Source organism: Rhinoderma darwinii, chromosome 2, assembly GCF_050947455.1.
Source record: "Rhinoderma darwinii isolate aRhiDar2 chromosome 2, aRhiDar2.hap1, whole genome shotgun sequence".
NCBI lineage: Eukaryota > Metazoa > Chordata > Amphibia > Anura > Rhinodermatidae > Rhinoderma > Rhinoderma darwinii.
In genome coordinates this window covers 458,814,775-458,827,996 of record NC_134688.1, presented here as the reverse complement: position 1 = coordinate 458,827,996, position 13,222 = coordinate 458,814,775, and the positions used below count along the sequence as shown (strand labels likewise).

Sequence of the window (13,222 nt, the reverse complement as noted above, 5' to 3'; positions counted from 1 at the left end):
TGGCATGCAGCCACTACGTAAATATTCACCCTTAGGGAGCCCCACACACAACGTGTTCAGTCCGTGACATACAGTCCGCATGTCGGCCGCATTTCCTGGACCGAACACAATGCAGGGAGCCGGGCTCCTAGTATTATAGTTATCTAGGACGCTAGGAGTCCCTGCCTCGCTACGGGACAACCGTCCCATACTGAAAACATGATTACAGTCGTGTGACTCCGGCCTTAGTCTAGGTTCCCACGGGTTTGATATGTTGCGTAAAAATCATGCAGCGTGTCCCACCTGGAACCCGCAGTACATTCCGTCTGAAAAATCGCATCTGACTGACCGAACTGATTTTCCACTGCTGAAGAAAGCCGTTCATACTTACCCACTCTGTCTTCTCTGCGCATAGTCCAGCCACCTATGTTGCAGGCCATGTGACGCTGCAGCCTGTGATTCCAGAAGGCGGGACTGCAGGAAGGAGGAGGGCGTTCTGGGTAAGTATGACTTTTTGGTTTTCCGTAGTTGCAATGCTTGGCTCTCTGTTGCGTGTTTTGAATCCCTGTCGAATTCAATGGGGAAAACCCGCAACGGAAAATTAGCTAAAACGCAGCGTAATTGGCATGCTGCGGAGTTAAATTCCGCACTGCAGCTCAATTTATTAACATTTACACTGCAGCTTTTTTCCGCAGCGCGGGCATGAGATTTTCTAAACCTCATCCACTTTGCTGCTACTGTAAATACTGCGAAATTTCCACACAGAATTTTTATAACTTTATAATCCTTTTATATAACATTACCATTTTATATTTTCACTATTCCCTCCCTTAACCTCCACACTGGATAAAAAAAACAAAAACCCACAATGGGCACCTGAGCTTTAGCGTTGTACCACGGACCATTGAAGGTCTGGTCTGATAAATCACATTTTCTTTCACGTCATATGGACGGCCGGGTGCGAGTGCATCGTTCCCCCGAATAGCAGGATAATGCCCGCGCCACACTGCAAAACTTGTTCAGGAATGGTTTGAGGAACATAAGAGTTGAAGGGGACGACTTGGTCTCCCAACTTTCCTAGATGTCACTCCGATCGAGCATCTTTGGATGTGCAGGAAAACGAGTCCAATCCAGAGATCCGACCTCACAACTTACAGGACTTCCGGGATCTGCCGCTGACTTCTTGGTGCCAGACACCACAGGACACGGGTGGAGTCCATGCCAGGGCGGGTCAGAGATGTTTTGGCGGCAGGATGGAGCTACACAATATTAGGCAGGTGGTTGTAATGTTATGGCTGATCAGTGTATATGTGAAAGTCCACAAAGTCCGATTTAGAAACATAAAACCAACAAGGAAATACAAAGTGAAAAGCTGATAACACTTTATTTTGGGAGCACCTTTATCAACATTTTATATACTTTCTTTGACCATCCAATAATCCAAAATATCAAATAATTCATCACTTATCTAACCCAATAGATGCTGGATTAAAAATGCTGACACGATTATTTTAGTAAATACTTGTATTACTCATAAAACACCAATTGGAGGATCTAGAACTGTGTGGTCTGCTGTTCCTCTATTATTCCTCCTGGAAATGTATGAATAAGCTGAATTGACAACTGGACATTACTATTCCCCTAGTCAATGGGGCGGGTCTCTGACGCGTCAGTACCGATTGGATAGTGCCAGATTGTGCAGGGACACGCCCCACCGACAAGGGGAATGGTAACGCCCAGTTTCTTATGACCGTTGGGCCTCTCCCCAATCTTCTTGGGCTTCTTCGTGTAACCGCACACAAACAAATATAGTTACATTGATTGTATGCTTTTTCTTTTTTTATAAAAGGATTCAAGATGGCAATAGGAGGCAGAGCCGGTAACGCTGCCATGTTATTTCTTACATACAAAATGGTTTATAGTAACAGCTGCATATCATTTATTGCATAAGTATTGACGCCCGTACCGCAGACCCCCTGTAAGTCTGTCAAAATAAAACTGCTATGGTTGTGCTCTTATATACATATTTAACACGTTCTGCAAAAACTAATGTCTGATCAGAAAGCAGCCGTCACCTAGGAACCAGCAGCCGTCACCTAGGAACCAGCAGCCGTCACCTAGGAACCAGCAGCCGTCACCTAGGAACCAGCAGCCGTCACCTAGGAACCAGCAGCCGTCACCTAGGAACCAGCAGCCGTCACCTAGGAACCAGCAGCCGTCACCTAGGAACCAGCAGCCGTCACCTAGGAACCAGCAGCCGTCACCTAGGAACGAGGGAAGCAGCAGCCGTTTTGTGCTCTTGGTCCATGATGAGCCGCGTTCTTGTGCAGCGCTGGCTTCCTTGTACGTAGGCGACAGTTACCCCTCTAGAGTTCAATTAAAATAAATATTCCTTGGCAACCGACTAGATGAGATGTCACAGTATCCTCTCATAAAACAGGAGGTAGGCCTGGGAGGTCAGCACTTTGGTTAGGGGCACGGCTTGCACTTGGCTGTCGCTGATGTGGTACCAGTGGCCTCTACTGGGTTCCCAGTTAGATGCTGCAATAATAATAAAAAAAAAGTAATTAGAAGAAAAACTCTTCTCAAGACAAACCCATGTGACCACTCTTTTAGAGCTCGATTGACAGTCCCACTCCTGGCTAAGTTTGCAGGTATAACCTTTAGGGCCAGTTCACACTGAGTTTTTTTGACGTGGAAACCGTGCCGCAGAACGTGCCAAAAAACGGCCGAAAATGCCTCCCATTGATTTCAATGGGAGACGGAGGCGATTTTTTCCCGCGAGCGGAAAAACCGTCTCGCGGGAAAAAGAATGGACATGCATTATCTTCGGGCGTTTACGCCTCTGACCTCCCATTGACATCAATGGGAGGCAGAGAGCGCATATTTCGCTGTGTTTTTTGCCCGCGGCGCTCAATGGTTGTGGGTGAAAAACGCCATGAAAAACGGCGTGCAGGCAGAGGAAAATCTGCCTCAAAATTCCAAACTGAATTTTGAGGAAGTATTTCCTCCTGCAAAAAACTGTGTGTGTGAACCCGGCCTTAGGGTATGTGCACACGGAAACTCAAAAACGTCTGAAAATACGGAGCCGATTTCAGAGCCTCTGATTTTCAGGCGGTTTTGAAGCTTCTTTTAATTTGGAGCTTCTTTTGAGGCGTTTTTCATGATCAATGGAAAATCAGCTCAAAAAAACACCTCAAGAAGCGACATGCTACTTCTTTTTACGGAGCATCTTTTTACGCTCCGTTTTTTTAAAACAGCGGCATAAAAAGACGCCAGGCATGAACTAAATGCTGGTTTTCCCATTGATTTAAATGGGCAGATGTTTTTAGGAGTTCAGCTTCCGTTTTTCGAGGCGTAAACGCTCCAAATACGCCTGAAAACACCGTGATCAATACCCATCTCGACAAACAGAGGGCTACCTTTGATGCCAAACTCTGGACCAATGTTTTCCTTGCTATACAGGTCGCCCAGGATATCCCAGGAAGAATGCCTGTACTTTACTTACTCCCAAACAGAGGCCCATGCATGTCCTGGCATATAGAGATATATCAGTACACAACAGTTTAAAAGAAAAGGTCAAAACTAGAATAGTCACTGCCCCCCCCCCCCCCCCTCCAGGGGTATACAAGACATTGGGAGGAGGGGAATAAAAAAAAAAACACCTCACATCTCCTCTGTGCCCCTGTGAGCCACAGAGGAGATGTGAAGTTTTTTTCCGGTCTCAGAATGAAGCAGGTGGGCAGATCCTGGCAAGTGACGTCACCAGCTGTGCCCGCCTCCTCCATTCACCATTGTTTGGGTGTCAGCACAGGGTATGGAGCCTTTCAGACTACAGCTTCCTCCAAATTGCCACTGCAGGGAAGTGGTAGTCTGAAGTCAAGGCGACAAAGCCGCTACACCGATGAGGAAGAGATGGCACAGATAAATATACAGTAACTATGAAGCCCTGACATCACATGGAAACCAACGTCACACAAATGCGCTGCTTTAGTAGAGTTTATAAAAAAAAAAAACTAAATTTAAAGTGTAAATAAACTTTCATAAAACTTCTGACAAGTCATAGTGAAATGTCAGAAGTTTTGATCGATCAGGGTCCAAGCACTGAGACCCCCCACCAATCGCTCAAACAAAGCGGCAGAAGCGCTAGAGTGAGCGCTGTGCCGCTTGTTTTCTGATCTGCTTTTCTCGGGAAGCCAAGCGAGCGGTGTACGGGCTCAATAGAAAGTCTTTAGGTCAGTACACCAATTGCTCGGCTGTCCGCGAAGAGCCGATCAGAAACCAAGTACTCACCCGAGCATCTGCCACTTTGTTTTAGTGATTGGTGGGGGGTCTCAGTGCTCGGACCCCCACCGGTCACTATGACACGTCAGCAGTTTTCTGAAAGTTTAGTTACCCTTTAAACTAGTGCGGCCTAAAAATATATATATTTTTATTTATTTTTTGTTATACAAAAGCGAATTTATGACATTATATGCACTTTTAATTTTTTTTATATATTTTTACGTTTTAGAGTAACAATTTACATAAACAGGAACAGAATATATATATCCTATACCCCTTAACCACCCACGGTGAAGTAGGCTCAGGTGCCACGAGCATGAACGCCCATCAGACAGGAAGGAGAGGGGAGAGGGAAAAAAAAAAAAAAAAAGTTATTCTATTTTAAATTGCTTTCTTATACAAAGTTTCTATCGCTGGGCTCAAGAGTATCAATCCACCGCTTCCATTTTCCAGGGAACACGGGCAGACCTCCGTACATAGTCAAATACCACTTTTTAAGTAAAAGGGTCTTGTACATTTGGCCTTACCGCAGTGGGAACCCACGTGATATCCTAGACATGTTATACACATATTTGGTATCCTCTCACCTCCAGCACAATAAAGGCAACGTTATTTATGATAATCGCCGAATGACTTATATCATGAGGGAAATGCAGAATAAAAATTGAAACACTAATTTATACGTATTCCAGAGCGGCACCTAAAAAACGGCATAATGGGCATAACAATGTTATGTAGAAATAAGAGGCATAAAATAAAATAAAAAAACTTTTCTTCAGGTCATTAAAGGGATTTGCCCATCAGGGACATCTACAGAATATGCCATAAATGTCAGATAGCCGCGGGTCCCACCTCTGGGACCACTGCCGCAGCCTCCCGGGCCACTTCCTGATTACATGGTCGGAAATGACAAAAACTGCATAGCACGCTAAGCTACGCTGTTTTCGTAACTCCCATAGAAGTGAATAGCAGTTACGGAAACCGTGTAGCGCGCATGCTACGTTGCTTCCGTAACTGCCATTCATGTCTATGGGAGTTACGGAAACAGCGTAGCCCAGCGAGCTACGCTGTCAGCCCTGATTACATGATCGGAAATTACGAAGTGGCCGGGAGGCAGCGGGAACCGGGAAAGGCAGGACGGGGTTTAGGGGGCCCCGTTCTAGAGATCGGTGCGGGTCCCAGAGGTGGGGAATTGATCTGAAATGTATGGCATATGCTGTGGATGTCGCTGATGGGCAAACCCCTTTAAGAAGTAAATCTCTTACCTTCAGGAAGTGCTCCCTGAACTACCAGCTCAGACAGGTTAGGATTTGGCGTTCGAGATTTGACGTAAGCCGTGTAGTGTCCGGAGCGCATGGTGCCGCTGTGCTCAATCACCCCATACAAAGCGTACAGTAATCTACAGTCCCCATCACGAATATTCTAAGAAACAAAACATCAATACAACTTGTAAACCATGAATCGGAATTAGAGCTTCCTAGAATCATGGACCAGCATTACCTGCAACAGACAACTTGTGGGATTTCTTGGTTTTGTGTTGCGGTCCCCTTAAAAAGGTTATTCCCATCTCAGACATTTATGGTATATCCACATGAGAGAGGTGGCCGCTTCTTGCCTGTTTTTTTTGTAACTACCACAGAACAAACTGGAGAGCGCGGCGGGCATGCGAGGTCTCCTCTACCACTCAGTCCCCATCCGGTGAGGGTCCCATTACTGGGATCTGTATCTATTAGACATTTATGTTTTAAATGTCTGAGAGGAGCATAACCCTTTAACCCATTAATGACGGGCCCAAAAAGACCTTAATGACCAGCTCAATTTTTCTGTTTTTGCCTCTCTGCGTTTCAGCAGCCATAACTTTTTTATGTTTTCATTGACGTGGCTGTATGAGGCCTTTTTTTAAGCAAGAGAAATAGTATTTTTTTTCCTCCACAGTTTGGGGGTAAAAAAAAAAAAATTTTTTACGCCGTGAATATAGGAATATAAGCGATTCTCGGCATAGTTTTTCTGGTTTATTTTTTATCCCGTTCACGTTTCACGCTAAATAACCCATTAGATTAATTCTTCAGTTTATTACGGTCGTGTAGATACCTAATATGCGTAGGTTTTTTGTTTTTATTTAGTGTAGGGGCAATAAAATTTATTTTATTCAAAATAAAGGGACTTTTTTTTAAATTTATTTATTTTTGTTACTTTTTTTTTTTTTTTAATCCCATCAAGGGATAACTTTATTTGTAACTTTTTTTTATTTTTTACTTGTAATGTATTAGCATACTTCTGTACGCTAATACTTTACACTGTGTCACTATGACACAGGCTGCTGATTGGGCAGCACATAGTGTGCCCGAACAGCAGGCACACGGAACAGACAGCCCTGGGGTCCTTTGTAGGTCGCCAGGACTGACTGCAGAGGGATTCCCCGGTGTTTGATCGCATCACCGGAATCCCGGCGATGCAATCAAAGAGGGGAATTCCCTTTGATCATGCCGCGGTCACGGACCGCGGTAAACAAAGGGTTACACAGCTGGGGTCCGAATATTTGCCGACCCCAGCTGTGTTCAGGAGGCTGCTCTAAGATCAGGAGCTGTTAGTTACAGTTCACACGAGCGCTCATCAGTCTTATCTGCAGCGACGCAAAAATACGTCTCTGTAGACTAAGCACCTGCACCGCCTGACGTCAAAAGACAGTGGGCGGTCAGGAAGGAGTTAAAAGGGGGTTTCCCACCTAAAACATTTATCACCCATCCACAGGATCAGTGGGCTCTGACTGCTGGGTCGTTTCCATATCTCCCATAGAGTAGTATGCAGAGGAGCCATGTGTATGCTCAGCCACAGATCAAAACTAACTGGATGGGTGGCCAATGTTTTCTTGGGAAACCCCTTTAACCTCAAAAATGTAAAAAATAAATAAAAAATTATCTAAAAAAAAAAAAAACTTTCCAAATAATCTGGATTCAAATATCCTATTGTACAGTTTATACAGCTCCTGTGCAGTCCTATGTGTCTCCATGGTTACAGACTGCCAACAAAACCTGCGTAGTCAGATCTTGCAGTCATGTGTTACTCCACTACCTCTGCCCGCTCTCGTTACTAACCTACTATAGAAGAGGGGCAACATTTTTTGGAGGATGGGGGCAGTAGTATTGGCACACTGTAGCTTGAATGACCACATTACATTTAGAGCGTCTCTTACCTTACACTTGACAGTACAGAAGGGAGCAAGATCAATCACCTCAGGGAATTTGATATGTTTATTCAGTTTATGGAGATTAAAACCATTCTAGGGAAAGAAAAAACAACACGTATAAATTTTAGCAATCACGCCAAATGTAGCTTCATGTTTTACTAAGGGATTTCACACAATGTTATTGTATTAGGTTTAGGACACAGCCTGTGTGATTAAGACATGATCAGGACAGGTAATCAGCCTTTGAAAGTAAACATTCACTTCAATTCACTTTGAGCAAGCAGAGATCTTGAAAATTGTGAAGATTTTTATTTATTATAATTTTTATTTGTAAATCTTTTCGTGTTATAACAAGTTAAGGCTTCGTTCACATCTGCGCTAGGGCTCCATTCAGACGGAACGGAGCCCTGACAGACACAAATGGAAACCACCATAGGTTTCCGTTTCAATCACCATTGATTTCAATGGTGACGGATCCGGTTCTAATGGTTTCCGTTTGTCTCCGTTGTGCAAGGGTCACGTCATTTTGACGGAATCAATAGCGTAGTCGACTACGGTATTGATTCCGTCGAAATGACGGAACCCTTGCACAACGGAGACAAACGGAAACCATTGGAACCGGATCCGTCCCCATTGAAATCAATGGTGATTGAAACGGAAACCTATGGTTTCCGTTTGCGTCAGTCAGGGCTCCGTTCCGACAGAAAGCTCAGACGGAACGGAGCCCTAGCGCAGATGTGAACGAAGCCTTAGAAGGGAGATTACCTGCTGAAATCGCTTCAGGTGTAGAGTCAGAATAGGAGGAGGAACCGACACCAGCATCTGTTTCTTGGCATTGGTGTATACAAACTTTTTAGCACCTGAAAATAAAATAAAAAAAGCCATAAACTCATGTGAACTCCATTGAAATAAATGAATGAAAAAAATAGTGGCAGTGTGAAAGTGGCGTAAACCCTGTATCTCCAGCGATGCAAGACAACACAGCGTGCTCTGCACAGACACTGAACCAATAGTAGGTTTACTTGTAGATGTGGTGCCAAAGCAAACAGGATGCCAATGAATCCCAGAATGCAACTGAACTAGGATTGTAACTCAAGATTGATATGTGATAAATAAAACAAAGTGTTTACAGTAAACATTCTCTAATCCGGCATTAATGGGACCGGTCAGGTGCCGGATTATCAGACTTTCTGGCGTATCGGAAGTCGGATTAAAAGGAATTTTGCTGTTAACATTTCCAGAGCAATATATGTAGATGTAAACCGTAAAATAGGGTTCATGGGTGAATCGGTCTTAGAATATGGGAAAGCTATAGCTCAGTCTATATCGCGGATAGAGCCGCCATCTTTGTCTTGTTTTAAAGACCAGTAAAGTGAAGCCAAGTGCCATTTCTTACCTTTAGTATTATTCTTCATTGCCTTGGCCTGTCTCTGAGTACAAGTGTTACAAAGCAGCTGGTTACTACCCACCAAGCTCTCCTTGCGGGTGAACTGATCGAGGCATCCGAGGACAGACCAGTCATCCAGCTGCAGCTCCTTTCTGTCCGAGAGGGTGCAAAACGCCGTTTTGGGGTCCTCGTTCACCACTTTGTAGACTTGTGGACTCTGAGGTTCATCTATTATTTCAATCTCTATGTCATTCGGTTCAAGGCCTGAGCTCAGGTTTAGCCTGTTTATGCTTTCTGTTAGTTGGTTGGTGTCTTCTTCTGCTTGGGCGCTCTGGGTCACATCTAGGTTCTCACGCTGGACTTCGCCGTTATCCACATTCCCTTGATCTATATCCCCATTTTCTCGGATCTCGGTGGTTTCACTGCTCGACTCCCAATTATCTGCTGGACTTCCAGAACTTGACCGAGTGTCATCTAGATTTCTTGACCTCCAATCACGGTCATCCTTCTGATCCTCCACACCTTCATTCAGGTCCTCTGAATTTACATCCACATTATTTTTAGCCGTGTCATTGTTTCCTTCTGAATGTTCCTCAGTCTTCTCCACACCAGTTTCATCATCAACTGAGGGTCCCACCTGAGACTCCGCGTTATTATCCAATGTACTGGTATGGTCAGAGATGGAGTCCTCTTCGTCCTGCTGGCCGGCATTGAGATCACTGAACACCACAGTCTTTCCCTGTATTTTTTGTTGTCGCCGTTGATTCTGCAGGATTGTAATAAAATTCTATGGTCAACTTGAGAAAATAGTAATAACACAACACAGGGTAACCTAGTGCAAGAACCAGATTGTATGTACAGGTGGGCTGCATGCACCAGTGTGACACCATTCACTTAGGGGTGGGGTGTCGCCACAGACATTTATGGCATTGCCACAGGATTTGCCATACATGTCTGATAGATGCGGGACCCACACCTATCTCCCAAACGGTGGTCCCCCGACCTGCCTGGTGAGGCTCCTGGCCGCTGCATCCAGGTGGAGAATAGGTGCGCAGCAGTACGGGAATCCAGAAGCAGCCGAGCTAAACGGTTTCCATGACTCCCACAGAAGCGTATGGTAGTTATGGAAGCAGCGCAGCACAGCGAGCTATGCTGGATCTGTAGATACTGGTTACGTAACAGTGTAGCTCGCTGCATAACTTCCATTCTCTGCTCTAAGTGTTACGGCAAATAGCGTAGCTCAGCTGTTTCCGGATTCCCGTCCTGTCGCGCACCTTTTCTTCACCTGGATGCAGTGGCCTGTGGCCGCCTCAGCAGTTACTAGGGTCAGAGGACCCCTGTTCAGGAGATTTGCCAAAACGTCCAGAATTAGAAAAACATGGCTGATTTCTTCCAGAAACAGCGCCACACCTGTCTACCTGTTGTGTGTGGTGTTGCAGCTGAGCGCCATTCACTTCAATAAAGCCGAGCTGCAATACCAGACGGACAATCTATGGACAGATGTGATGCGGTTTCTGTATTTAAAAGAAGCCTTTTTTTTTTTCAAACATGGACAACCCCTTTAAAAAGGACCCTGCACCCTCTGTATGAAGCGGCCATGGCCATTAGCCCCAGTCAGGCGGACGTTCAGATAAGTAGGGCATATGGACGCATAGTTAGAGCTGCTGCAAAGAGCAGCTATTGATCTGACGGACTTGATGATTTGATCCTCTGCAGCAGCCCGCATTGATAACAGGTGTTCAGCAGGTAGACCCACTAAAAGGAGGTTTGCTTTACAGTACATAAGAGATTGTCCACTTGAGACAAACCCTTTAGGCTACATTCACACGAACGTGGCCAACTCTGGACGTGAAAAACTACCATGTCCTATTTTTTTACGGACCCTTCACACACTCGTGTGAACGGCCCCATTGAAATACATGAGTCTGTCTGACGGCACGTTGTTGTAACGGCCGTCACACGGACTACGTTTACGCTCGTCTGAATGAGCCCTTACAGGGATTACAGCCCTTACAGCAGGAGGAGGAGGGTATTGTAAACGGACCTTTTGTCTCAGTCATGCAAATTGAATAACCGAGAGAACAATGTTTAATTTCCCTGGCAGCGGTTTATTCCATTCTCCCCAGTGAGAAAACATGCGAGCGGAGTTTCATCATGAGGTCTATCTGAAGATTTTGGGACCATTCTGGGCACGTCCCCACCATACAGGATTTTCACACCCCTTAGTGAGGGGCTATGCACATTCTATCACACATACGCGCATCATTGTGGGGGATCACTCACTTTTGCTTGTTTCTTTGCTTGCTTTTTTGCCTTCTTTTGTAGGTGTTTGCTTGTTCCAGAGGCGGTGTCATTTTTTTCTTTTACATAACTATCGTCATCATCGTCCTCATTCTTCTGTTCACAGTTATTCTTGAATATTTTGGAGTTATTTTTCTTTGCGGGCTAAAATGCATATTGGAAATAATTAAAAAGGTATTGTCCGGGCAGAACAAAAAACAAAAAAAAAAAAGCTCTGTTGCACCATTCTTCATTGGCAGCCCATGCTAGTAATAGTGACCTATAGGGCAGTGTGTGTCACGTCCACGGCTCTTGCCCTGGTCTACTGGTCATACTCCTGCCCCCCGGGGGCAAGAACTGTACAGAACATTTAAGTCCCTGTCTCTGTACAGACTCCTACCCGCTCCCGCGTCACTCATGTTGTATGTATTATCTAATCAGAATACAGCATGAGTGACGTTCCCGTTACAGGACCTACAAGGTTTTAGTATTACAGCGTAAAACAACATTTTCTCTATATCATACCATATCATCCAGGACCGGAAGAGAGAGGTCAAGAAAAGGCTCATGGACCAAGGACACCTTAAAAATGAAAAAAAATAAAAATCTTGTTTTATCATGAGGTTTAAATATCCCGATATTTTTAAAATTTACTGAGTAGAAGTCAAATAATTCCCTAGGAGGTCGAGATAAAACTGTTCCTCTAAAACCAATTTGATGCGGCGGTCAATAGCCGCGGCATCTATTGACCGCGGCATCTAAGGGATTAAACGGGCGGGATGTATGCGGATTTCGATCTCACCCTCTAGAGCAAGTGCCCGGCTGTCTTTAGACATCCCGACACCCACTCTATCCGGCACAAGACAGCGCTGTGGCATAAGCACGCTTAATGACCGCCGTGAAAAAACGTATTGGCGGTAATTAAGGGGTTAAATTAGAACTTAAAGCCGCATTTCACATACAACATGCACCGTTTCTTATAACTTTACCATCTCGTCATATTTTTCTCCATTCACATACGGAGCGGTTTTCGATTTCTGCGGTTTGTCCTTGGAGCCTGACAGCAGTTTATCTCTACTTTGCTGTCAGACATGTGACCAAACAGCTTAGATCCAAATACCGTGCCAGGTCTTCACGTCGTCCTCTCCATGTTCCATTGTGGAACAAGAAGGAGCAGAGCAGAGCCGTTTGCCAGGTCTCCATTGCAGACAGAGCAGAGCAGCCTCCCAGCCAGAGAACACTATCCCTTTGTTGTTTTCAAAGGGGAGACACAGATTCTGATAGGACAGAAGATTATCCATTGCTGTCTTATATTGCAACAGAAACTATGCAAATTGTTCCAGGAGATCCAAGCCCCCCCCCCCCCCCACAAACATCAGATCAGAACTGCTGGTTGTAGGTCAGCTTGCAGCAGCAGCAGGAGCCCTCCCCTAATCCTCTGTCTGAAATAGAATTATTAAACCTCTCCCTGCCATGGACATAGCCCTCACACGCCCTGGCATTGAAGCACTTCAGTAGCCAAGAACCTATCGGATACGTCCTTGCTACTAAAGGGTCTAGCTCGGGCTAGATTGCAGCTAAAACCGTGATCTTGGACTTCTTTTAAAGCCAAGAATCTTCACGTAAAAACAAGACAAATGGCTCTATAGCTTGAGTAGGATGAAGTGGAATCTGCACATACTTGCAGCTCTCGCTTCAGCCCGTGAATATAGAAGTCAAGGCGGAGGGGGGGGGCATGGGATGCTCTGGCAGCAAGCAGGGAGAGGAGAAGAATCTGGTTTGTAGATTTTGGTAGCATAGTAGCTGCTTGCGGTGTGCAGTATATATGTGTATCACTTTTGTGGGTAACAGCCAAATATTGCATGACCTCCGTTGCATCGTTTTGGAGAACATAAGCTCATGTTGATGTGGTATATATGAACTCTGCACATCTTGGTCTATCGTTTTTACATTGCGTTTGTGTGTAAACCTCGGCTTGTATGTGAGTTGTCGGCGAAAATTCATGATTTAATGCCCTCTTATTTTTTTTAATTCCTATTTGTCAAAGTCATATGAAAGTTATACACTAGGTCAAGAAATCTGCAATATTCAGGTTGTCTGCTTTT

General features: G+C 44.9%; 1 protein-coding gene across 1 annotated transcript in view; it reads right to left on the bottom strand.

Annotated features, from left to right (window-relative positions):
- Positions 1-1,339: 1,339 nt before the first annotated feature.
- USP16 (ubiquitin specific peptidase 16) overlaps positions 1,340-13,222 on the bottom strand; it is a 28,650-nt gene continuing 16,767 nt past the window's right edge. Inside the window, exons 12-18 of the mRNA XM_075854556.1 lie at positions 11,643-11,699; positions 11,121-11,282; positions 8,847-9,603; positions 8,216-8,310; positions 7,457-7,543; positions 5,529-5,685; positions 1,340-2,520 (exon numbers count right to left, since the gene is read on the bottom strand). Coding sequence (XP_075710671.1) covers positions 2,396-2,520; positions 5,529-5,685; positions 7,457-7,543; positions 8,216-8,310; positions 8,847-9,603; positions 11,121-11,282; positions 11,643-11,699 — 1,440 coding nt within the window. The 3' untranslated portion in view covers positions 1,340-2,395. The remainder of the gene's footprint in view (positions 2,521-5,528; positions 5,686-7,456; positions 7,544-8,215; positions 8,311-8,846; positions 9,604-11,120; positions 11,283-11,642; positions 11,700-13,222) is intronic.